A 26,507-nucleotide genomic window follows, 5' to 3' on the forward strand; every position below is an offset into this window, starting at 1 on the left:
AGAGAGAGAGAAAGGGAAAGTGAGAATGCAATCTGCAGGTTTGGGACTTGAACCTCGATCAACCAGGTGGAGTCCAGTGTCTTAGCTGCATGCTACCTGCCAGACTCTGTGCTTGTTTTTTGTTTTTCAGTTTTTTGTTGTGTGCATTCACCAGAGAGAGACAGAGACAGAGAGAGAAAGAGAGATCACCCCCAAGGGAGTATGGCCAGACCACATCCCTTTTCCTCCATTCTCCTCTCAGAATTTTGGGCATGCGTGCACACGCGCCCAGTGTGTTTTCCCCCTGCGGTTCTGGTATGCCCACATTGTTCAGTAGTTTCTTGGGTTCACTTGTGTCCTGGTGTCCTTGTCTGTCTCCTTCCCCATCCCTGACAGGTTAGAACTCCTGGAGGTCAGGGGCAGCTTCCGCTTTCTTTCTGTGGGCACGGGGCGCGGCATGAAGTGAGCAGGTACTGAAGGTCTGAATAAATACATGAATGAAGAGGCCTGTCCGGCCTGAGTTCGGATCCAGCTCACCACAGGCAGGCTGTGTGACCTCAAGCCTGGCTTCCCTGCAGCCCAGGTCTTCGGCTTAACGGGGAATTCTGTTGTGGTGGAGGACTTTGGCCCTGGGTGGACGTGCTGGTCCCGACCTGGGATAATCTCTCCCTTGAATATGACCTCAGGGCAGCTTCCATTTCCGCTGGCTGCACAATCCCATTAGGGCCCCTTGGGGATTTAGGCGGAGTCCCACCCTAAGCCCATCACTAACATATGGCATCCTGGCAGATGAGAATGAGCAGAGGTTGTAAACATGGGCTCCCTCATTCACTCGCGCCATTCAGCAACTGCTACCAGCCATGCTCTGGCCAGCCTGTCCCTGTCTCTGCAGTCCCGCCATTGAGTCAAACCCAGGCCCATCCCTGGAGGCCATGAACAGTCAGTGAGGTGGCGACTGGGACAGAGGACTGTGGGAGCCCAGAGAAGGGGCCTTCATTCAGCTTGGTGGTCAAGGAAGGCTTCCTGAAGGAAGAGACCCTTAAACTAATCTTAACAGAAGAGGTTGCTACAGTGGCAGGGGAGCAGGGCACTCAGGCAGTGGCTACCAGCAGGGGAGGGGGGCGATGCTGGGCTGGCTGCTGCTGTGTGCCGTCTAGTGATGAGAGGAGCGTGGCGGGATTATCTGCTCTTGTTTACGTGATTAAAACCACACAAATACTTCCTGTATCTGAAAGAATGAAAGGGCTTTGGGGAAAAATCCATTTGGCAGCAAAGCAAAGCACGAACATTTCCTTAATTAATCTCTAACCCACCCCTCACCCCAACGCACCCTCCACAACAGCCCCCAGAGGAGAAGCTCTGGGGCTGAACTCTCCCTGTGGGCAGAGAGGCTGGGTGGGGGCTGAGAGGAGAGAGACCCAAAGCCCCCTCCATACCACCTGCCTTAGGGGAGTCCAGGCCCAGGCCAGCACCTCTCAGAGCTGTATTAGAGTTCGGGGGGCCCAGGGCCCCTTTCACTTGGCGATATAGAGCTGGGACCCAGGTCACCAATGCCCAGCTCGGGGCTCTGACTCCCCTCATCCCTCACTCGTATTTCATTCAGCAAGCCTGCAGTCACCACCTGCTCGTGCTGGGCACTGGGGACCCACAGAGAAGGCAACACTGTCCCTTCTTCATGCGCCTTGAGAGACAGACAGTGACATCCAGGATCCTGAAAGAGGAGGCCTGGAATGGGCTCCTAAGCCTGGGGAGAGGCAGGTAGTAAAAAGACCAAGAGGTGATGCTGACCTTGGTCTTGGTTGGCCGGTAGGAGTTAGGTGAGTGAGGGGGCCTCCAAGAGGGCCTCAAGGGGAGCAAACAGCACACACAAAGGTCATAGTGTGACCCTGGCATGGCGGGCAGCAGAGCAGAGGTGCTGGAAGGATCCTCAGGACTGGCCACTGGGAGAAAGACACCCTGGAGCACCGGGAGGGTGCTGTGCATGCTGGGAGGGCCCAGGGTGGACACGCCCGAGTGCTGGCCAGGCCCAGGGCTCCCCACACAGACTCTGACTCTCCTCACCCTCCCAGCTTGATGTCCGGCCTCGCTTCTCTGGATGCCAAGACCTCCAGCCGCCTGGGCATCCTCACCGTGTCGTACTACCTATGGACCACCTTCGTGGCTGTCATCGTGGGCATCATCATGGTCTCCGCCATCCACCCGGGTGGGGCGGCCCAGAAGGAGACACTGGAGCAGAACGGGAAGCCCATCATGAGCTCAGCTGATGCCCTGCTGGACCTCATCCGGTAATGCCCACCACCCATACCCACTCGGGAATGCCGTGCCCGGCTGGGGGGCATGGGCTTCACAGGCCCAGCCCTGTTCCACAGAGCCCCACGGGGCTACCAGAGGACAAGATAGGGCATGGGGCGGGGAGGACACGAGGTCGTGCAGAGGCCATGATCAACCTAGTGGACTGAAGCCGGTGACACGGTCTCTGCTTCCACGGGACACCCGTGGGCTCACACTGTGTCGTCTGCCCACCAGGCGGGGGCACCTGGAGGGCAGGACAGGGTCTGCCCCTCTGCCTGGTACGGAGCAGGTATCAATGAGTGTTCTCAGGAGCGGCTGTGCCCTCCTGGCCTCTGAGGTGGGAGCAGTTATTGGTCCCGTTTTTATAGGTGAGGAAATAAAGCTCAAGGAGGTGACATGGCTTTTCCAGGGTCATCCGGCAGCCGGGTCCTGCAGCCAGGAGTCAGCCCTGGCCTGTCTGACAGGGCAGGACAGGGCCTGTGCCTAAGGAGCAACTCCTGTCGTATGGCAGCCAGTTTCAGGGACCTGGGCCCACTTCCCCAAGAAAGTGCCAGACACGCGGCCTATACGTCTTCCTCCAAGCCCATCCCCAAGACACCCTGCCAGTCACCTCTCCTGTCCTTCAAGCCTCCCCGTCACCAGTGCCTGTGCCAGGCCTGGACCAGGAAACACAGACATGGCCCTTGCTCTGGACAAGCGGTCAGAGTCCTGTAGGAGAGAAGGACCCAGGAACAGACAGGCAAGGTGAGGGTGCAGAGCCCAGAAGCCTGAGCTGAGAGGGTGGAGGGGAGGAGCCATCACCCACTCGGTGTGGCTGGAGCAGCAGGTGTGAGGAGGGCAGTGGGAATTGGTGCTGGAGAATTCGGCTGGGGCCAGACCAGCCATTGTGAACCAGGCCAGAGGCTGTGCTTGTCCCGAAGGCTGTGGGGAGTGGGTCTTCACAGAGGAGTGCCACGATCGATTCAGACGGCTCGTCTGGTGGCCAGTGGCGTGGATCGGAGTGGGAGGGAAGAGAAGTGGAGGACAGAGCCGGGGCCAGGGCCAGGGCAAGGGCCCACAGATGGAGTGGAGGCAGGCTGCAGGGCTACACAGGCGACACCTCAGCAGGAGGCGAGAGTGCCACGAGAGTGGAGGAGGGGGATGCTGATCATTCACACGAAGTTTTCAGGTCTGAGTAGACGGTGGTATCATCACCCAGCCATGGATGGAGCCAGAGCAGAGAATGACAGATCTGAACCTTGTGAGAGAGTCTGAGCTGGAGATGAAGGTTAGGAAGTCACCGCAATAGAGGCACGACCCTAAGGGCGGAGGGGGCCCGCTCAGGACAGCGTGAGACAGCGTGAGTGCAGTCAGCCAGCGCTGGGACAGCCTGGAACGGCACCACCCTGGAAATGGCCTGCTGGCCTCGATGGGCTACCCCATTAGACTCGCTCTGGGGACCCATTCTAGTTCCTCCCATTGTCTAGTAGTCATTTTCAGATACAGGAAGTCCAGTCCTGACTAGTCTTAAAGCTTCGGATTTGCCTGATAGAAGACTAGTCCTGTCTTAGCCTTCTGGATCTGCTTCAGACTTGGAAACTGCAGTGGGGAGAGAGTGGTGGGGAATCTGTTTCTCTTTCTTCTCACCTGCCCCCCTGCTGCTAGCCCCAGGGTTGGAGCAGTAGGACGAGAGGCAGGGAGAGGCCGGGAGGTCCTCTTTCCTTAGAGACAGGGTGAGCTGGAGGACTGCTTGCCAGCTCCGTTTTTTAGGGATGCTCTCATTGGCTCCTTGGAGCCCCTCCTGTCACTGGTTTCTCTCCCCTTGACTCAGGTGATCTTTGTTCCATCTGGCTGCTTGCAATGCCCTCCGCAGGCCTGGCCTCTGGTCACCTCCTCTGCTAGAGTCACTTCACCCCTCTTTGGACAGAGTCCAGGTTCTACCAGGTCCACATCTGGCCCATGGGAAGTATATGGGAACACATCCTGGCTGGAAGTGCAGGCCTTTCCCAGGGCCTTTGGATATGGGTCAGGCACTCGCCCCTACATTCTTTAAATCCTAGGGGACACAAGCCAAGGCCTCTGAGTAGTTCTCTTGGCTTAAAGTTAAGGAGAAACATTCCTCTCCTTCCTGGCCCCCAGGGATAGATACCCAGCACACAGCATCCCTCCTTCTCTCTAAAGAAATTTTTTTGCTCTGTATCAATTAGTTACTGCTGCATAACAAACCATCCCAAGACTTAATGGTTTAAAATGACAACCACAAGTCAACAGGTCAACTAGAAGCTTCAGCTGATTTGGACGGAGCTCACTTGTGTGTCTGCATGCAGCTAGTGGCTCAGCTGGAGAACAGCTGGTCTCGGGAAGGCCCAGCTGTGAGCCTTGGGTATTTATAGCCCAGCAGGCCAGCCTGGATTCACTACATGGTAAGGTCTAGCCTGGGCATTTTCTTAAGATGAAGGAGCAAGACAGGAAATAGAAACTTGCAAGTGTTTTTCCACAAGTCCACTAACATTGTCTCGGCCAGAGGAAGACGTGTGGCTGACCCAGACTCGGTGGGCAGGAACCACAGTGCCATGAGACAGAGAGAGTCCTGGAATCGGGGCCATCATTGTAATCAAGCTGCCATTCTCTCCGGGTTCTCTTCAATGCTTTAAGCGTGTGATGAACCATGGATCCTAAGAATGCTTGTGATTTTGTTCCTGCTATATGGGTCTCTCCTAAGGGTCTGTTCCGTCCACACTTACTCCACGTGGCTACTTCATCCAATACCACGGCTTAGAATTCCTCTGCACGTGGGCACTTAAAACAAAACCAAGCTTTGTTCCCAGCCTGGAAACCTCTCCCCTGAATTCCAGACTCTCACACACAGTTGTCTAAAGGCATCTCGACATTCCACATCTGAGCTAAACTTGATGTTCCTTATAATTCTGCTCTTTTCTCAGCCCCTGGTCTGATGTCTCTCATATCCTGCAGCCAGTTCCTCAGCAAATCTCTTCAGCTCCACCTTCAAATCGTATCCCAAATGGAGGCCCTCTGTCCCCCTCTGCCCCTTACACCATCTTCTCCCACTCGAGTGTCGGTCTTCTCTCTGCTCCCCTACGATCCGTTCTCATCACGGCGGTCACTGGGTCCTCCCTGAAACCAGCACACACTCCTCGCGCTGTGACCACATCAGAGTGCTCGCTGCCTCACAGGCTGTGACTGCCACTGCTCACTCAGCCCCGACTTCTCGTCGGTCCCCACTGCAGCCACTCTGGCCTCCTGTGCAGGGGTCACTGCTGTGTCTGGAGCGCCTTCCTGCAGAGAGCACCTGGCACCTCCCGTCACTGCAGTTAGGGCTCTGCCCGGTGCCTCCTCCTCAGAGGGGCCTCCCAGGCTCTCTCTCTCTTATCTCCTCTTGGTGCACTTCTCCACTCTCCTCCACTTTTTCGTCCACTTTATCACTACCTTACGTATTTCTTTCCTTCTTTTTCTTGCACCCTCGCAGGAGTATAATATTCTCCCTGAGGACTAGATTTTTTTTTTAATTTCTTCTTTTTCTTCTTCTTCAATTTGACCAGAGAGAGACAAAGAGAAAGAGCGAGAAAGCAAGCCCCCAAGTCCAGGACTTGAATGGTGGCCGGCCATGTGAGAATCCAGCGCCTTAACTACCATGCCAACTGCTGGCCCCTCTTTTTATTTTTGTTAAGAATTATTTTATTTTGGGACCAGCAGTTAGTGTAATGGCTATGTCTCTGGACTCCCCTAGGGAGTGATTTCTCGCTTTCTGTCTCTCTGTATCTCTGTCTGTCTGGCGAGCGCACGTGCCCTATAGCAAAAAGAAAAACCTCTCAAAAAAAAAAAAGGAATTATTTTATTTTATGGATTATTATTATTATTATTATTATTAATTTTTTAAAAATTTGACCAGTGAGAGAGAGAAAGTGAGAAAGCAAGCTGCCAGCTCTGGGACTCGAACCATGGACAGCCTGTGGGGTCCACCACTTTAAGCACCATGCTATGTGCTGGCCCAAGGGCCAGATGTTTAAACACCTTCTCCCTGCCAAATTTTGGAGCTAGATTAGCACCTGGCAGAGTGGGGACTCCGTGCTTGCCGGATCCACACGGGGGATGAGGCTTATTGGAGGGTGGAGTCTGAAGTCCTGGGAGGAGCTGGAATGGTCTATGGAGAATGTGCCCAGCAGGTGGCCCTGGATGGGCCTTGGTCCACAGTCACATTGGAATCTGGGCAGAGTTTGGAGCAGGAGCCAGCAGAGTGGTGAAAGGAAAACTGAGAGAGCAAATCTCCTGGAGCCCGTCAAAGGGGAATTTTGAGAAACCTCATTTCTAAGACCCGTTATTTCTAGGATTTGGTGACTATGATTCATCATTTCTTGGAGCCCATGATTCAAAGCAGACTTTCCACGTGGTGGAAGGAGTTGGTGCCCAGGGAGCCCTGCTGCAGCCTCCCCACCACAGCCTCCCCCTGCTCAGGGGCTGGGGGTTCGGCGTCAAACGTTCCAGAGACTTCCTGGCCTCAGTGGAAATCCAGGCTCCTCCTCCCACTCCACCTCAGAAGTGCCTCTCAGCCCTACCCTGCCCCCAAGCTTTTACAAAAAGCCAAGTGATTGGTCATTTTTCTGTCAGAGTGGGGGGAATCTGCAGGAGAGATTGCACACTTCTTGGGGTGACAGGGAACAAGAACTTAGGACACCCGCACCCCTCACCTGAGCTCTGCCGATAAGTCCCTGCGTGACCCTGCACAGGCCAGCCTCCCTCTCAGGCCTCAGTTTCCCCTGTGATTTTCAAGGTCCCTTCTAGCTCTATGGTGCTGAAACACAAAGGCCTACCTGCCAGTGAGGAGGCTGCAGGGTGTGAGCAGAAACTTCTGGAGGTGGCTCCTGGGAAGCAGGAACAGGGCAGAGCCCAAGCCCAAAGACCATGAGTGCAATTGGCAAGCTGCTAGGTGTGAGAAGAGCAGAGTGGATGCAGATGCGACTGGAGGCCTAGGGTGGCCTGGGGGAGGGTGGGCAGCACTTCCATTCAGCCCACCCTTGGTAAGCACCTGCTCTGGATTGGGACTGGTGCTGGGAGCTAGGGGGCAGGGGCCGGGCAGTAAATACAAGCCCTGCTTCAGAGCTCTTCACCAACTAGCACACAGGGAGCACTGAGCGGCCACTTTCTGACTCCCTGAGAGGCTGTGTAGAAAATGAGGACACTGGCAGTGAGGGCACAGGGGCCTCGGCCCTGCTCTGGCTCAGAGTTGGTACTCACCCATTGTTGGTGACTGGATGAGAACACGAATGACCAGGGTAGGGAACTAAGGACTGGGGACAGCTGTGGCAAAAGAGAAGCCCAAGGCCAGTTCCATAGTGGTTAAGGCAACTGGATCCCACATGGCCAACTGCATGGTTCAAGTTCCAGATCTGGCAGCTTGAGAAACATGCCAGATGCGTGTGCATGTGTACCCACAATCCTGAAAGGAGAGAGAGATGGAGAAGAAGAGATTGCAGCTTGACCATGCCCCCTGGGGGGAAGTCTTTCACCCACCCCTCCCCCCCAACCTGGTAAGTGCTTACAACCTCTGGCAAAATAAATGAACAGGGACCAGCAGATGGTGTAATGGTTATGCTGCTGGACTTCCACATAGTCAACCGTGGTTCGAGTCCCAGATCCAGCAGCTTAAAACACATTGGGCATGTGTGCATGCGTGCCCAAGATCCTGAGAAGAGAATGGAGAAGGGATTGCAGCGTGGCCATCCTTCCCAGGGGTGATTTCTCGCCTTCTGTCTCTGTCTCTCTGGCAAATGCATGTGACCTATACCAAAAATCTCTCTCAAAAAAAAAAAAGAAAAAGAAAAAGAAAAGAAAAGAAAAAAAGAAGGAAAAAGAAAAGAAAGAAATGAACAAACAAAACAAGTCTGAAAGACAAGAAGTCAACTGCCCAGGGAAGGCCCCTTGGCACACCTCATGGGGGCAAAGACGTGTCCTTGTCTCAAAGATGACTCCAGAGGAACCCAGCAGCCCGTGTCCCCGGATGACCCGCCAGGGCTCCAAGTGGGGGGTCCAGAAAACTGATGTCCACTCACAACGCAACCTCCCAGAGAAAAACCCAGGCGCGACAGTAATCAGAGCCGGCCCCTTCTGTGCTTTTTTTCCAATCTTATTAAAACACCAGAGAGATTAAGTAATGACTTGGTCTATTTATAGCTTTCAGTTACCCTCTCAGGGCTTGGACGAAGTTCTCAGGAACTGTCTGAAAGGGATGATTCCTACCTTCGGGGTCTACGATGTGGGGTTAGGGGTGAGTTTGGATTCATCGTGAGGATTTACAAATCGTAAGGGAGGAGGGGAGGGGAAAGGAGGACTCTGGCCCTGCCCCAGGAATGTGAGGGGAGGCCCCGGCTGAGTGTGCAGTGTCTGATAGGCTGGGCTGTTCCCCTCTCCCAGGCTCAACCTGCCACTTTTTCATGCAGCTGCCACCTAAGGACATAGGCCTCAGGGGACAAGCAGGAAGGCTTCCCACGGTGTCCAAAACTGAAAGAAAAATATAATCTTCCCATTTAGTAATCAAACGTATATCTATCTATCTATATACATATATATGGGTGTTTTGTTGTTGTTGTTGTTGTTGTTTTTTAATTTGCCAGAGGGTACTTGTGCTTGCCAGGGGGCAGTGGAGAGGGAAAAGGCACTTCCCATGGGGCAAGGCCACACCATAACTCCTTTTTCTCCATGCCCCCTTTTAGGATTTTAGGCCCCCACACTCATGCACCTGGCGTGTTTTTCAAGCCACCAGCACTAGGATTCGAACTATGTGGTCTGCCATGTGGGATCTGACTCTTTTAGCCACCGAGCCACAGGCTAAAAGTAAAATTATTGATTAAAATCTACGGGGTTCACTGATAGGAATTACTTTTGGCTGTTACTTAAACCTGAAACAGCGAAGGCTTAAGGAAGGTAAAAGTTTCTATTTCCTCCCGAATAAGCAGTCCGGGGCAGGCAGCTGGGCACCAGGACGCACATTCTCTTCACGTCTGTGTGCTCTCCATCTCAGCACCTGGCCTTCATCATCACGGTGTCTCAGGGTCCAGGAACATTGTTTCTGCTCTAGCTATCACGTCTGGATTCCAGGCAGAGAGAGGAAAGTGGGAGGAGAAGATCGAAGGGTCCTGGCTGAATGGACACTTCTTCAGGAGTTTGGCAGGAAGCATCCCCCCCACTCCCACTTATATTTTAAAAGCTGCCCCACTGGGTTTGCCGGCAGGGCCTTGTTGGTGCCCATACATCTTGGGGCCTCCGTTCCTGAGGAAATAGAAGAGAGTGGAGACTGGGTAGGCAACTAGCTGTCCCTGCTACAGCCCATATTTTAAGTTAATGTAGTGTTATAAGAAATTGCAAAGAAACAATACATACTAGATGTAAATTCCATTTGGTTTCTTGCACTCTTCTGAATGTTCTTAATTTCTGCTCAAGCTGAAGCAGACTTCTCTCTAAATGTCATTAGGAAACATTGTAAGGCCCTTGACCCACCCTCCTCAACCCCAGAGCTATAGCCAGGGAAGATCTTCAAACTATTTAACATCCTCTACTCTGGCCATAAACGCCTGGGCAGGAGGACCATTGCACCCCGGCAGGCCATTGCAAGCCCCTAGGTAACTCTGGCTCTGGGGCTTCGGGTCTACTTGATGTCAAAGTCCTTGCAGGCAGTGTGGTCATTACAGAGCCAGAAATCTGCCTATAACCCATGGAAGAAAGTCTGAATCACGCTTCTGAGATCCAGATCCGGCCTCTGCTGCCTCTCTCCCTGGTACGCAAGCTGAAATCAGCGGGAAGACATGGCTGGGTCACAACACAGCCAGGTCCGTACTTCACCAGGGTCCTGCCTCCGTGTCTCTTTCTGGACCCTCTTTCTCCTGCCGTGTACGTGCTGAGCCTGTATTTTAGCAACATGAAAAATGACAGCGTGTGCTTCCAACTGCTGGGGCGTGAAGTTAAGGAAGGATACACACTCATCTCCATAGATAGACTCCAGGCACGTGTGAGCTGAGTCTTAGAAGGCGAGAAGAGATTTGCCAAGAACACAAGTGAGTGGGCGGGCGATCCACGTAGAGGAGGCCGCGTGAGCGTGAGGTCTGTTGGAGGAAGTGCAAGCACGTGAACGAAAATCATTGTTAGCACTTCTGATCACAAATAGACTCCGAGAGGGGGATTGTAAAGACAAACACACAGGGGCCAGCAGGTGGCATGGTGGTTAAGGCGCTGGACTCCCATATGGCCTACTCCGGTTCAAGTCTGGGACCCACTGGCTTGAAATTCACTCCAGGCATGTGTGCATGTGTGCCCAAAATCCCAGGAGAAGAATGGAGGAGAAGGGATTATGACGTGGCCAACCCCACGGGCGCATGATTTCTCACTTTCTCTTTCGCTTTCTCCTTTCTGGTGAGCACACACGCCCTCTGGCAAAAACCTTTCTTAAAAAAGACAAAGATACAGACGTTTTTAAGACTCTCCACATGAATTGCTAAATTGCTTTAGAGGAAGATTGGTGCCCAAACCACAGGAAAGCGCCCCTCTCATCAAACCCCTCAGCGTGATGTATTGTCATTTTCAAACCTACTTTGCCAGTTTGGCAGGTGAGACTGTCTTTACTACATTGATAAAACTGAACATTTTCTGCCAGGTTTTTTGGCCATTTACATTTTTCCGTCTGTGAAATGAAGTGCCTGGTCCTCTCTTTCCCATTTCCCATTGGGTACGAATGTTTCTGTGGCCCATTGGTTTACACAGCAAGTATTTCCTGTGTGCTTGTTACATAGGGGGTCCTCTTCTGGGTGCTGGGGCAGAACAAAACGGAAGTCTCTGTCCTCCAGAGAACTGATCTGCAGGTGAGAGAGACGAACAGTGGGCCCAGAAACAAGGACTGGATTTGTAAAGATGTATGTATTAGGCGGAGGACGATAATGCTTGCTCTTACAGGTTCCTCGGTCTGTCTCTTGCTTTTTCATTTTATTTGCACTGAAATCTCTTAGAGAGTTGCTTCATTTTTTTTAGCTTTTCATTAGAGCATAACTTTAGGTTTATGGAAAAATTGCAACGATGCTGTAGAGTGTCCGTACACCCGTCACCTGGCTTCCTTTGATATTAGCATCTTACATATGATGACACATTTGTCAAAAGTAACTACATGGGTATAGCACTAGTAAGTAAATTACTTATCTGGATTTCGCCAGTTTGGGATTTTATCAGTTTTCCCACTAAAGTTCTTCCATTCTGTTCCAGGAGCTAATCCAGGAGGCTATATTGGACTTAGGAACTTCTTAATTACTTTTTTAGATACAGTGTCTTGCTATAGTGTTCAAGCTGGTCTTGAACTTGAGATCTTCCTACTTCAACCTCTCAAGTAACTGAGACTACAGGCACATGCCGATGGACCCGGCTAATTTTTAAATTATAATGTAGTAAAACCTGTTGATTTTGTATTGTTCATCTTGTTCTTACAAAATCCTTCCAGGGCCGTCAGGTTGCATGGTGGCTGTGGTGCTAGATTCCCACATGGCCCACAGTGGTTCAAGGCTCAGATCTGGCTGCTTGCTTTCTCACTTTCTCTCTCTCTCTCTCTCTTTCTCTCTCTCTCTCTCTCTCGTGAACACGCATGCTGTATAGCAAATTTAATAATAATAATAATAATGGTGAATAACATTTTAAAAAAGAGTTCTTCCATATTCTGAGAGCTGATAAAATAGTAGCCTATATTTCATCTAGCTTTAAATAGTTTCATTTTTTTTAAAAAAAGAAACTTAATTCTTTTTTTTTTAATAATTATTTTATTTATTTATTTATTTATTTTTCTTTTCATTCATTTACTTTTTAATTTGACCAGAGAGAGAGAGACGTTGAGAGTGAGAGAGAGAGAAGAAGCGAGAAAGCAAGCCACCAGATTCAGGACTCGAACCCTGGTCAGCCATGTGGGAGTGTCCAGCGCCTTAACCACCACACCACCTGCTGGTCCCAAAACTTAATTCTTTAAACATCCAGAATTTATTTTGATGTGGGGCATGAAATAAGGATCTAATTTCTATTTTTTCAAATAGTTTGCCAGCTGTCCAGTATCCTATGGTTAATTATGCATTTCCTGTCTGATTAGAGAAGCAACTTTTCTCAAATATGAATATTTAGCTGTGCTGGGATCTGTCTCCCTTATAAATGCTGGCTGGTTGGTGCCATGTGTTGATCGTTCTGGCCATGGCTGTGTCTGTGCCACACTGTTCTGACAATTACACCTTTGTAGTATGTTTTCATATCTGGTAGAACAAGACCTCCTCCACCTTTAGCTTTATGAAAAAGTATTAATGAAGGTAATGATCCACTTATGTGCCAGGGCCAGTGTCAGACCTCTCAGATAAGATATGAACAGCCAAGCCCAGACTTCAAGGAGGAGGCAGACTAACCAGTGACCACACTGCAGCATGGCAGCCCATAGGTGAGCCAAACACACAGAAGGACCCTCTGGGGTAGTCAGAGAGGACTAGCCAGAAGAAGTGGCACTTGACCTGTGATTGATTTGAGGAGAAGCAGGCAGGGCACTCCAGGCGGAGGGAGCAATGTGGACAAAAACCTGGAGTTGGAAAAAAGAGCAGGCCTCATTAGGGAACCATTAGTACTGGGGTTTGGAGAGGCAGCTGGCATAGACAGGCATGACTGGGGGGCTGGCTCCTGGAAAACCTTGACTGCCAAGCCAGGTGTTCAGATAACCCCAAGGGCCTGACCTAAGGTCCCTCTTGCCCTGGGCGCTGAGATTCTTCAATTGCTGACTTTCTTCCCAGGAACATGTTCCCGGCCAACCTGGTGGAAGCCACATTCAAACAGGTAAGTGGGTCCCTGGGCATTGCAAAGGAGAGGGGGGCAGCTGGCAGGAAGGGCCAGCCTGGGTCCAGCAGGAAAGCAATAGGTTTGCCCAACCAGTCTCCCTGTCTGCCAGAGATGGGATGCTAGAGGGGAGGGGAAGTCAGGGGACCTGGGTCCGCTGAGCCTCCCGTGGCCGCGCTCCTCTTCTGGGTTCCAGTTTTCCACGAAGAAAACAGTAGGGGTGGAGGGAAGTCTTGAGTGCATGTCTGCAGGACTCGGTTCCACACAGGTGCTCCCAGGCCCACCTCACTAGCCTGCCCTGTGGGTGAGCTTAGCCCATTTCCTGGATGAGGAAACTGAGTCTCAGAGGAGTAAACGATTTGCCCAAGATTATACCACTAATTAATGACAAAGCTAAGGGACCAGCAGATGGCGTAACCATTACTGGTGACCATTCCCACATGGCCGACCATGGTTCAAGTCCCGGAGTTGAAGGTTTGAAACTCATGCCAGACGTGTGTGCATGCATGCCCAAAATCCCAAAAGGAGAATGGAGAAGAAGGGATTGCAGCACGGTCATCCCTCCTGCAGGGTGGCTTCTCGCTTTCTGTCTCTCTCTCTCTCTGTGTCTCTCCAGTAAGCACAAGCACCCTATAGCAAACATCTCTCTTTAAAAAATAAAAAGTTGGGACCAGCAGGTGGAATGGTGGTTAAGGGTGCTGGAATCCTATGTGGCTGACTGACCTGGCAGCTTGCTTTCTCACTTTCTCTCTCTCTCTCTCTCATCAAATTAGAAAATAATAATAACAAATAAAATTAAATAAATAAGTTTTTTAAAATGACAAAGCTAAGAGGTAAACTCATGCCTATCTGGCTTCTAAAACTGTTTTCTCTTTCTTTTAAAGAGTAATCTTATTTTTGCTCTCTCTCTCTCTAGTAAGAAGACTAACAATGTTCACTGTAGAGATTTAAGAAAACACTAATAAGTACAAAGCAGAAAATAAAAAGTCAGCCCAGGTTCCAGTGCTTAGCAACGTGGTAGCAGGTGTTGTGCTTCTAGTCTTTTTTTTTTCCCCTCCACATAAATATATTTTTAAAAATAAAACTAGGATGGTACCAACAGTTGGTGTAATGGCTATATCACTGGACTCCCATGGAGTCGATCACAGTTCAAGTCCCGGACCCAGTGGCTTAAACTCACATGGGGCGCGTGTGCGTGCATACCCAAGATTCCAAGAGAAGAATGGAGGAGAGGGGATTGCGGTGTGGCCATCCCCCACCCCGGGGGGGTGATTTCTCGCTTTCTATCTTTCTGTCTCTGTCTTTCTGGCGAGCGCACACGCCCTATAGCAATAACCTCTCCTAAATAAATAAATAAGACTAGGATCATCAGGCATAGACAGTTTGCATCTTGCTTTTGTTCCCCCTCCCCCCTCGCTTACTCACAGTTATCTGCCATCCCCCATCCAGGGGTCCTGTAGGTTGTTTTCCAAGGTGCCTTCTTAGAACGGTGGTGAACATCCCGTGCACCAGTCTCTGCACGTCTAATGATTTCTGATTCCTTCCCCCTAAAAATGCTGGCTGGTTGGTTGGCTAAGTCCAGCAAGCAGTTCCTGACCTCTCCCTGGGCTGGGCCCATGTTGTCTCTGGGGGATACAGGAGGTGGCTGCAGGTTGGAGAGGAGACTGCAAAATCAGTAGCTGTGACTGCTGATCACTGCTTCCCTCTGACACCTTGAGGTCTTCACCTAGGAAATTCGCCTGATTATGAAGGGCACTGAATGTTAAGTTAGGGAGTTTGGATTTTTTCTAGTTGCAATGGGGGATTGTTGAAGGTAAGAGAGAGACAGAAAGAGAGAGAGAATATGGTTCTACCTTATACCTGACTGAAATATCCTCTTTCTTTCGGCAAACTCCTACCCATCCTTCAAGACCCAAATCAAATGTCCCCATATTTGTGAAGCTAACTCAGGTAGAGTTAGCCACTTACATCTGTAAGTCTCCCTAAGACAGTCAGACTAGAAATCATGTCCAACCCAGTTTTTGTTCTCTTTAATTTTTACTTATTATTGTTATTTTAAAAATCTGTTATAGAGCACATGCTCTCACCAGAGAGAGACAGAGAAAGAGAGAGAGGGAAAGTGAGAAAGCAAGGTCCGGGGCTCAAACTGCCATCGGCCATGTGAGAGTCCAGCACCCCAACCACCATGCCACCTGCAGGCCCCTGAGAGTTTTCTGTGTGCAGCAGCCAGTACAGGTGCTCAACACTGAACGGCGAGGAGAGCGGTAATGTTCTCACAGGGCTTGCCGCGTGCCAGCTGACTGTGCCAGGCACGTTGTATATGGTGTCTCATTTGATCCAATCCGGTAGTTATTACTGTGATCCCATATTACAGATAAGGAAATCAAAGCACAGACTTTAGGCCTTCAATACTTCCCAAGTGGTCCCCATCCTACAACCCCCGTGGCTTACCTTACTGACACTGTGATGTTTGAGAAGATGGGAGACTCCCTTGGATGGACTCCCAGTACCTGAGGAGTGAGAGGGAGAGGCCCGGGACACCCTGGGGGCAGAGGACAAAAGGCTGGCGGCTCGGGTGGTTCATTCGCAGTTGAGCTCCTTTTATCACCAAGGTTTGAGGCACACTGACTCTTTCCGGAGAAGGCCCATGTTTCCATCGAGGGCGACAGGGCCAGCTGGCTGCAGGTGGATGAGTAATGAGGGCTGGAAGGGGGTGGGTGGGTGAGTGGAGGATTATCTGGCTAGACGAAGAGTTGGCCCATGGCTAAACGGAGACCCGGATAGGGTAACAATGCCTAGAAGGAAAAAAGGACCTAGGACTGGAGGGAGGCATGGCTGGGTCATGAGGAAGATGCACGAAGGAATTTCCATGTTCTTTTTGGGGAAATATCAGTAAGAACGCCTGCTTTGCCTCCTTCACAAGGTCACTGTCAATTAAATGAGGTACGAGTGGATACAGACGTGCTTTTAAGAGCTGTTGTTGTTGTTATTGATATTAATAACTCTTGGTCCTGACTTCTTCCTGACTGGGGTGTCGCCCACCAGTACCGAACCAAGACCACCCCGGTTGTCAAGTCCCCCAAGGTGCCTGCGGAGGAGGCCTTTCCTCGACGGATCCTCATCTACGGGGTCCAGGAGGAGAATGGCTCCCGTGTGCAGAACTTCGCCCTGGACCTGACCCCGCCGCCAGAGGTCATTTACAAGTCAGAGCCTGGCACCAGTGAAGGCATGAACGTGCTGGGCATCGTCTTCTTCTCGGCCACTATGGGTATGTGCACCCCACCTGCCCCAGCAGCGCCTGGAGCCTCGCGCCGCATCCCTCCAGCCATTGTCTTCCCAACCTGGCGTCTCCCAGACCTCCAGGGCCTCTTTGCTTTACTAGCCAATACCCCCCGGGCCCTTTTTTTTTTTTTAGCCAATAGACTAGTGGGTCCCCATTCTGAGGTTATATCCAGCCCCACAGTGGCTCTTCACCAGGGCTTCCTGTCTCAGGGTGCTGGTTTGCCTCCAGGGGCCCACTGTCTCCTTTGGCACCCCCCAGCCCCTCCTAGCAGCCTGTTCTAGACGTTTCACTGAGATCTGGAGAGAAGGGGGAGTAGGCTGTTGACAATAAAGAATGGAAACTATCACTGTTTATAGACAGCCCTCATCCCTTCAGCCCCCTCGAACCACAGTGGCTTCTCACTGGTGGCCTTGCTCCTCGGACCCATGTGCCACTTCTTGGGGCTCACAGTCAGCCTCCCTGGAGACCCCCTTCCCTTTGCCATTTTACTTTGGGTCACCAAGGTCTCAACCATAGGCAATTTACTATGAAGCTATAAAACTCAGGATTCAGGGCCTCCTCACTTTTAAAAATGTTTGTATTTTTCCTCAAGAGGACCCCCAAACTATATAGCCTCAGACCCCCCAAAACCTATGGGTATGTCTCTCCCTGCCGTGCCCCTGCCCCCAAACACACAAAAGCTTTTTCCTTCTTGAGGACAGAGCCAGCCCTTCCAGAACAATCTAGCTTGTTTGTCCTGGGCCTGTGCTTCTGGTCTACCACAGGGGCATTGCGAGTCTTGTTCTAAGGTTGCACCAGCCTGCCCGGGGAGCCTGAAGACTGCCAGCTTCTGCCACCTTGACTATCCCATGGGGCTTTCTCCTCCTGTGCGAAGCCTCCCATCTGGTTGCTCATGAAGAAATCTGGGAGTCACTTCCTACCTCGCCCTCTGCCTCTGCCCCATGTCCTAGCCCTGTCAGGTCTAGTCCAAAATCTCCCTCCCATCTGTGTATTTTCTCTGCCCACTGCTACCCCCCTAGTTGAAGGCTCACTTGGTTTCTACAAAAGCTGCCTAAAAAATACCTTGCTGGAGCCAACAGGTGGCGTGGTGGTTGAAGCGCTGGACTCCTACATGGCCAATCACGGTTCAAGTCTTGGACCTGGTGGCTTGCTTTCTCACCTGCCCTCTTTCTCTCTCTGGTGAGCACCCCATGTCCTAGAGCAAATTTAAAATGTTATTAATAATAAATAAAACTTTTTAAAAAAGAGTCCCCTGCACCTTCCACTCTTATGCCCTCTGGTGTGTCCCTTCAGAAGGTCACAAAGCCGGGAACCAGCAGTTAGCGTAATGGCTATGTCGCTGGACTCCCACATAGTCGACCGCGGTTCGCGTCCCGGACCTGGTGACTTAAAACTCATGCCGAGCGCATGTGCGTGCGTGCCCAAGATCCCGAGAGGAGAATGGAGGAGAAGGGATTGTGGCGTGACCATCCCCCCTGGGGGGTGATTTCTCGCTTTCTGTCTCTATGTCTCTCTCTGTCTGGCGAGCGCACGCGCCCTATAGTGAAAACCTCTCAAAAAAAAAAAAAAGAAGGTCACAAAGCCAAGCCCCATACCTCGGCTGCAGACCCCTGCATCTCCTCGCAGGCCTCGCCACGCCCCAGCCCTGCTGCCTTTCTGCTCGTGGACCTGTCTCTGGACCCTTCCTCTTCACTCCCCTCCGCCTTTTCTTATCCTTGGAGGCCTCCCCACAAGCATCATGCCCTCAGGGAAGTCTCCCCTGCAGGCTAGGGCCCACCCCAGCCACTGCCCTGTTACTCACGGCCACCGGGTCCTGTGGCAGTTATCTCATCGTGTGACTCTGGTGTCCGCTTGGCAGCTGTGTGCAGGCAGAGACGTGCCGGCTTCTCCGTCCACCCCCGGGGTCCACCTCCATCCACACTGCAGGGCCCGGGTAGAGCAGGCCCTCGCAAAGACCTGTGTCGCGATGGTGGGTAGGTGATCTGGATCACGGAGCTCTTCTCATCTTGGCCAAAACTCCAGGCACACGAGGGGCCAGGACCTCAGTGTCCACAGTGCAGTGGTCAGTGTCGGGGGCATGTCTTAGCACATCTGACAGGTGGTCCCAGTCCTGAACATTCTTCCCGTCCCCACCCACACCTCTTAGGGATGGGGACATGTGACAGGACGTCAGTGCTAAAGAAGCCTGTGAGGCCCTTCCACTCAACCCCTCAGTGTTTACCAAGGGTGTGTAACTGCCCGGCACCAGCGGATTCATGCGTACGTGCCAAGTGGCCTGCGTGTGCCCACTTCCGTGTGTACCCACTTCCGTCTGCAGAGCCCGTGTCTGCCATGCCAACATTGCTGTACAGCTGCTCAGAGAAGGGCTTCCCCCCACCACCACCACCCCTCCTCCCCACCGTGGCTAGAAGGGGTGTGTGCTTGCCAGAGAGAGACAGGGAGAGAGGAAGAAGCGAAAGCATGATCCCTTTTCCTGCATTTCTCCCTCTTCTCGACGTTATGGGCATGCACGCACACTTACCCAGCATGTCTCTCAAGCTGCTGGGTCTGAGACTTGAACCACAGGCCATGTGGCATCCAGCTGCCTTAACCACCAGCCATGGGGCCAGCCTGAGCAGGGCTTGCTTGGCGCCTCGTCCCAGCCTCCTCTCCTCACCTCCTCCCTGGCATTGGCTGTGGCTAGTGCCTGTGCGGGAACCCCACTGCCGCGCCCATCCATGCAGGCTGGTTCCCATCCAGCCAGAGTCCTCGGACGCCCCAGAGAAATCAAGTGGAGGCTGAGGCGGGGCGGGGATAGCCTGGGGAGGGAGAGGACCAGCATGGGGACGCTGTGTCCACGTCAGCCAGGTTACCTCTAGTGGTGGCCTTTCCTGCCCACCCCTGCAAACCTCCCCTCACTCCATCACCACAGCATAGCTACTCTGAGTACCCAGTAGGCTCAGGCTTCCTGGAACAGGGCAAAGGCGCTTCTCTGTAGTCCCACAGGCCAAGGTTTGAATCCCTGCCTGGACCCTCTCCGGCTGAGCCAGTCAGAGTGCCTCTCTGAGCACTGTGACAGTGAATTTCATGTGTGCTCCGTGACACATTTTTGTCTCACCAGAAGGAACAGCAGCCAGTAGTCACTGTCTCAAGGGCTTCCGGGAAGGGCTTAGGTCGTCATTCATTCCTTCAGAAATTACAACTGGGCACCTACCATGGACCAGCCAAAGAGATATAGTTCTCGCTAACCCCAAGAAGGCAGAAAAACAAGAAATAGCACTTCCAAGTTGTCATAAATCATCGGAAGGAATCAGCAAGAGCCGAGATGGGGAAGAAAAAAATGGGGCATTTGCAAGGAGCGCGGGGCTGGGCTCCCAAGTCCAGCCAGTGTTGCAGGCAGAGGCCCTGCTCTGTGTGGTGACACGTGTGACCTATTCTAGTCACTGACCTGTGGCCCATGGCCAGCAGTGTCTGAGCACTGTGAGGATGGACAAGGCCAGCAGGTGGGAGGGAGGGACGGGCTCAGGCCAGGTGGGGCCTGAGGCTGCAGGGAGCTCAGCAATGGTTGCATGCCCTGGACGTCAGCAGGGGCTGCAAGCTGCATGGGCCTGTGGGGCTGTCCTTGCTTTGCCACCAGCATGCCTGTGCCTGACCTGGTGCACCCGTCATGCACTGCTGTGTCTCTGCCCCTGCAGGCATCATGCTGGGCCGCATGGGTAACAATGGGATCCCCCTGGTCAGCTTCTGCCAGTGCCTCAATGAGTCCGTCATGAAGATCGTAGCGGTGGCTGTGTGGTAAGCCTCATCGGAGGGGGGGGTCCCCTTTCACCCTCCCAGCCCCTGCCAGTCCCAGGAGGATGGAGGGACGCCGTTCTCCATCCTCTGCTGTCCCAGGAGCATTGTGGGAAGTTCTTCATGAGGCTTAGCCCTGGGCTCAGGGCCTCTAGAGTGACACATTTTCCTGGATCCCCAGCTCTGGGCCTGCCACTTCTGGCCCAGCGTGGACAGGAGCTCAGAGCTCAGGCTGGCTCTGCTGCACTCCTGGCCTCAGTTTCCCCATCGCATGGAGCCTCGCCAGCTCAGTTTTTGGAGAAAAGAACCCCTAGAAGTGAGCACCAGCTGCCACGCCTCAGTTCGGAGTTCAGACCGTAGGAATCTTCCAGTCCAGCCACAGCTCAGATGGGCAGCAGCCTGCCTACAGTCAGCCACCGAAGTTGTATCACTGCTGGGGCTGAGGTGGGAGCCTTCCGAAGGCAGGGGGACTCCTCAGAGGCAGGGGTGAGGAGGTTGAGGGTGATGGTGTTAACAAGGCAGGGTCCCTGGGCAGCCCAGACCGTCGGCTGCACTTAGTCCTCACGTGATCCCTGGGAAACTCTGGGAGGGTACAGCCATGTGGCAGTGTGGTGCCAGGGCCAGGGTGGGCCCCTCGCCTGCCTGGCACCTGAGCCCACTGCCCTGCCCTCAGGTATTTCCCCTTTGGCATTGTGTTCCTCATCGCCGGCAAGATCCTAGAGATGGACGACCCGCGGGCCGTAGGAAAGAAGCTGGGCTTCTACTCCATCACCGTGGTGTGCGGGCTGGTGGTGCACGGCCTCTTCATCCTGCCCCTGCTCTACTTCTTCATCACCAAGAAGAACCCCATCGTCTTCATCCGCGGCATCCTGCAGGCCCTGCTCATCGCACTAGCCACCTCCTCCAGGTAGTCCTCACCACAGTGGGTGGGGAAGTGGGCCAGGGGTTGTACTCTGTCCACCTGGCCGGCCATCATTTGCCCACAGGCAGAATTGATACGGCCCCTTCAGCAGCTCGGGGACAGCTATGGGCTATGGTAAGAAGACTTACCTGGGGGAATTAATGTTTAAGACCCCAGCTGCCTGATTCAGCCCTCAAGGATTCCCCTTCCTGAGCACCCACCACCCCCAGCATTCACTGAATCCGGATGGGTGTTCATGTCCACGCACTGGGCATTTTTGCCGCCACCTGCTGCTTCTGTTGGGTCAGGCTCTGCACTGTCGGGGCCTGGGGCCTCTTACTGTCCCTGGGACGTCCTGGCTGGGTACTCTGCTACTGCCTTGGCAGTGTGGCCGGACAGTTCCAGCGCCCACTTCCTGTGTCTGCGGGCCCTCACTTAACCTCTGTATCAATCTTCGTACACACAGAGGGGAGTCTCCCCGTGTCCCTTTCAAATCTCCAGGGACTACATGCGCTTGCCTGAGAGAGAGAAAGGGAGAGCGCATCCGCATGGGGTGTGGTCACGCTGCAATCCCTTCTCCATCCTATCAGGATTTGGGGGTATGCGTGCACAGGCACTCGGCATGCTTTTCAAACTGCCTGGACTGAGATTCAAACTACAGTCAGCCACAGTGGGATGAGGCTCCCTTAACCACTAGGCTACAGGACCAGCCTGGCTGGGAGTTTTTAGCCTCTCCCTCCTAGGTTGCCGTGGAGGTTCGTTGAGGCAATGCACAGAGGGGGAGACTGGATCTGGGCCGGATGATCGCACCTGGCCTCCCAGAGCCCCAGCCAGTGGAGCGCAGGGACCGCAGGGAGCTGGAGTTGAGCAAGCTGGGCGGCTGGCTAGGGGAGCAAGGAAAAAGCCACTCTCCGGGCAGCCAGCCTTGTGAAGAAAGGGGCTTCTCGCCCCACAGTGAGCACCCAGGCCCCACATGGAGGCGATCACAGACGCCTGAGTGTGCCTTTCCGGCCCCCAAGGCCTCGCCCCTCCCTCCAGCCCTGGCGGCCTTCTCTCGCCTGGGCCTCAGCGGCCCAGTGTGTAAATGCCCACAGGCCTCCTACCCTGGTAGACACAGGACTTGCCCTTGGCAGCCCCACTGCCCACGGGACTCGGGAGGAGCAAGCCCAATGAAGAAAAGCCAGAAGCCACAGTCCAGGAACACCCACCAGTGCCAAGGTCGGGGTAGAGGGGTGCCAGCCCTGCCCGTCTCCGCCCCCCAACAGCAGGACCAGCATGTCCAGGGCTCCCAGAAGTGGCTTGTGGGAGAAGCAGGGGCCTCACGTCTGAGGTTTAGTCCCTGCACCACCAGCAGGAGCTCCCGTAACACAGCGACGGCAAGAACACACACCAGGGCCTGAGGACCCACGCCGCCCGATGCCCGATGTCCCCAGCACTTAGTCGTGTAATCCTCCTAATAGCTCTGTAATCTAGGTGCTATTTGGGACAACTAAAGCACACAGGTTAAAGATCTTGCCAGAGTCCTTAGACAGAAGCTGGAATTGAAACCCAAGTCAGTCTGGCCCGAAGCGCCTGCCATTCACCACTTCCTGTAGCGAGGGCTTCAAAAGTTCATGAAAAATGCATAGTATGAAAAATTCATGCATGGGTTTCAAAGTTGTTTTGCACCAAAATAAATTCATACTTTAATTCTATTTTTCACAATTTTTTTTTGAGAGAGATTTTTGCTATAGGGCATGTGCACTCACCAAAGAGACAGAAAAAGAGAGAGAGATCCCCCCCACCAAGGGGGATGGCCACACCACAATCCCTTCTCCTCCACTCTCCTCCCAGGATCTTGGGCACACGCGCACACATGCCAAGTGTGAGTTTGAAGCCACCGGGTCCAGGACTTGAACCGCCGAATGTAACCATTATGCCATCTGCTGGCCCCTCCACAGATTTTCTGAAGTCCCTGTTACTCTTGGCACAGCAGTGTAACTTTGGACCAGCCCCCTCTGCCCTTTTGGGCTTTAGTTTTTTCATCTGGGAAATGGACTCTGGTTCCTCCCTCATGGGAATACTCAAGCCAGACCTAGCCCAGCGCGGGGCACATAGTAGGCACCCTGTGACACTCACTGACTCCTTCCTGCCCTGAGCAGCCCACACGTGTGCATGCGCACATGCCCTGCAGCCTACCCATCCTCCCCGTGGTGGGCCGCCGCCACCCTGGAGGAGGACGGTGGGCAGACTCCGGCCCCTCTGCCCGCAGCTCTGCCACACTGCCCATCACCTTCAAGTGCCTGTTGGAGAACAACCACATCGACCGGCGCATCGCACGCTTTGTGCTGCCCGTGGGCGCCACCATCAACATGGACGGCACCGCGCTCTATGAGGCTGTGGCTGCCATCTTCATAGCGCAGGTCAACAACTACGATCTGGACTTTGGCCAGCTCATCACCATCAGGTGCGTCTCGCCCCACACCCTGCGGGATGGCAAGCCAGCCCGGGACTGGGCGTGAACCTGGCCTCTGGAGAGGGCCATGCAGGCACACACAGGGCGAGCAGAGGCCTAGGGTGGGACTGAGGACAGTGGAGGGCCACTGATGTGGCTTGAGCCAAGGAAAGGGTGCCAGGGTTGGGGCAGAGGCTGACGGGAAGCCCCACTGTCAGGCCAGCACACAAGTCTGGCCCTGGAGACCAGACCCAGGGGAAGCTGGACAGAGCTGTGCTGGTGAACAATCAGAATCTCCAGGTAACTCCTTATAAATACTGTTTCCTGGAGCCAGCAGATGATGTAATGGCTATGTCACTGGACTCCTGTGTAGTCAACCGTGGTTCGAGTCCCAGACCCGGTGGCTGAAACTCACAATGGGTGCATGTGCATGCGTGCCCAAGATCCCAAGAGGAGAATGGAGGAGAAGGGATTGTGGCGTGGCCATCCCCCCTGGGGGTTGATTTCTCACTGTCTGTCTCTCTCTGTCTCTCCAAAGAGCACACATGCTCTATAGTGAAAATCTCTAAAAAAAAAAAAACCACAGCTCCTTGGAACCACCAAGGCACACCTCTGGAGGCAAGGGTTTCCACAGATCCATCCCAGAGGCCACGGGGCTGCAGCACCTTGAGCAGGGACATGCAGCGGGAGCTCCCTGATGTGGTGTCCCCCCTGGCAACCACAGCCCATAAGCCAACACGTTCGGGCCTGCTCCTTCGAGCCGGAGCCTGACAGTGTGCCCGCTCCCTCCTTTCCTCCTCGCCCCTCCCTACCTCCTGCAGCATCACGGCCACCGCAGCCAGCATTGGGGCAGCTGGTATTCCCCAGGCCGGGCTCGTCACCATGGTCATCGTGCTCACCTCCGTGGGACTGCCCACCGACGACATCACCCTCATCATCGCTGTGGACTGGGCTCTGTGAGTGGACTTCCTCCCACAGCTGTGTCCCTGGGGAGGGGCCTAGGCCATCAGGGTAAGGAGCTGAGTCCTTGCCACATCTTCATAGCCCAGATGAACAGCTATGATCTGCATTCTCTCTGGCCCGAGAGCAAAAATCTCTCTCTCTAAAAATAAAAAGATTAATAAATAGGGGCCAGCAGATGGCATGGTGGTTAAGGCGGCTGCGCTCCCACATGGCTGACTGCGGTTCAAGTCCCAAACCTGGCAGTGTGCTTGTCACTCTCCTCCTTTCTCTCTCTCTCTCTCTCTCTCTCTCTCTCTTTCTCTCTCTCTCATCTCTGATCAACTTCAAAAAATAAAATAAAATAATGACAATGAATTTAAAAATTTAAAAAATAAATAAAATTAAATAAATCATTTTTTGAGAGAGAGAGAGATTTGTGCTATAGGGCATGTGCACTCACTGGAGAGAGAACAGAAAGTAAGAAATCACCCCCTGCGAGGACGGCCACGCTGCAGTTCCTTCTCCTCTATTTTTCTCTTAGGATCTTGGGTACGTACATGCCTGGCGTGAGTTTTAAGCCGCCAGTTCTGGGACTCGAACCACAGTCGACTACGTGGGAGTCTAGTGACATAACCATTACACCATCTACTGGTCCCAATAAATAATTCGTAAAAAAAGAAAAAAAAGAGAGAAAGAATCCATGAAAGCAGAGCATTCAGCCAGGCTCAGCCCTTCCAAGTGTGGAGCCGCACGCTCATGAAGCCAGCCCTACATTGACCTGACTCATACCACCAAAGGGAACAGGGTGGAGTGGGGACTGGGAAACGGCCTCCCCTGGCCAGCTAGTCACTGTCATGAGCTGCTGCTGCTGTGTCCAGAGGAGCACTGCCTTCCTCCAGCTCTCCTTGAAGGGCCCGCAGCTCACCCGCCACCCTCCTTGGCTCACCAGGGACCGTTTCCGCACCATGATTAACGTGCTGGGTGATGCGCTGGCCGCGGGGATCATGGCCCACATCTGCCGGAAGGACTTCGCTCGGAACATGGCTGCTGAGGTGAGAGCCCAGAGCCAGGGGGCGGGAGAGCACTAGATCTTCCACCCACCAGTGGGGTAGTGCTCTCCACTTGTAACAGGGGTGACTGTCCCTCTGATATCTGTGTTCTGGGCACCCATCATGGCTGGCACTGCTCTAGACGCAAAAGGAGCAACAGGAACAAACAGGATCAAATCCCCTCCCCTCACGGAGCTAGTGCTCCAGTGTGGGGAGGGCCCTGTCCCGCTAGACAGTCATTCGCACACTGGCCATCTGTGCGGCCTGTATGCTCCTCAGGCCTCCTTCTAGACCCGTGCATAGTAGGCCATCCCCACACAGGAGAAGAAGCTGAGGCTCAGGCAGGGAAGCCACCTGGCTGGACACGAGCCCAGAGAGACTCTGTGGCCTGCACAGTTGCACAGTATGTCTGCAGGAAAATGCACCTTGCAGTTCCCAGCCCTGAGCTTGTACTGCAACACTGACTGTTAGTCCCCACTAGTGTCCAACCTCAGTGCCCCCTGCTGCTATCAGGGCCTGTTTCCCATTTCTAGAAACTGCTGCCTTGCGAGACCCAGCCAGTGAGCCTCCAGGAGATCGTGTCAACCCAGCAGAATGGTTGCGTGAAGAGCATAGCCGGGGCCTCAGAGCTGACCCTGGGCCCCACCTGCCCCCACCACATCCCAGTGCAGGTGGAGCAAGATGAGGAGCTGGGCGCTGCCAGTCTGGACCACTGCACCATTGAGATCAGCGAGCTTGAGACCAACGTCTGAGTCTGCAGAGCTCCAGGGGCCAGCCCAGGCCTCAGGGTCAGGGCTCAGATGACAACTCACCTGCTCTCCTGAGCAGCCGACAGGCCAGGCCCACACGTTCTTCTACCTTGAGAGGCTGGGAATTATCCCACTTGATGGGGAAAGGCTGTGTGTAGCAACCCCAGCCAGAGACGAAGGGCCTGACATGGTCCAAGCCTGGCTCCGACCGTTTCCCCCAGGTGCACCTGAGGGCAGCAAGCTGGGCCGTTGGGCCCACTTTCTGAATGGCAAACTTGAA

At 53.5% G+C, this 26,507-nt stretch overlaps 1 protein-coding gene across 1 annotated transcript in view; it reads left to right on the forward strand.

Moving 5' to 3' along the window:
• The window catches only part of SLC1A7 (solute carrier family 1 member 7), a 59,474-nt gene extending 33,244 nt beyond the window's left edge, over positions 1–26,230 (forward strand). The window contains exons 4-12 of the mRNA XM_006149413.1: positions 2,049–2,264; positions 13,056–13,098; positions 16,144–16,366; positions 20,056–20,155; positions 20,826–21,059; positions 23,305–23,499; positions 24,309–24,443; positions 25,379–25,481; positions 26,012–26,230. Of these exons, the coding sequence (XP_006149475.1) occupies positions 2,049–2,264; positions 13,056–13,098; positions 16,144–16,366; positions 20,056–20,155; positions 20,826–21,059; positions 23,305–23,499; positions 24,309–24,443; positions 25,379–25,481; positions 26,012–26,230 (1,468 nt within the window). The remainder of the gene's footprint in view (positions 1–2,048; positions 2,265–13,055; positions 13,099–16,143; positions 16,367–20,055; positions 20,156–20,825; positions 21,060–23,304; positions 23,500–24,308; positions 24,444–25,378; positions 25,482–26,011) is intronic.
• Positions 26,231–26,507: the final 277 nt, after the last annotated feature.

This window comes from Tupaia chinensis, unplaced genomic scaffold (genome assembly GCF_000334495.1).
Source record: "Tupaia chinensis unplaced genomic scaffold, TupChi_1.0 Scaffold000259_1, whole genome shotgun sequence".
Taxonomy (NCBI): Eukaryota; Metazoa; Chordata; class Mammalia; order Scandentia; family Tupaiidae; genus Tupaia; species Tupaia belangeri.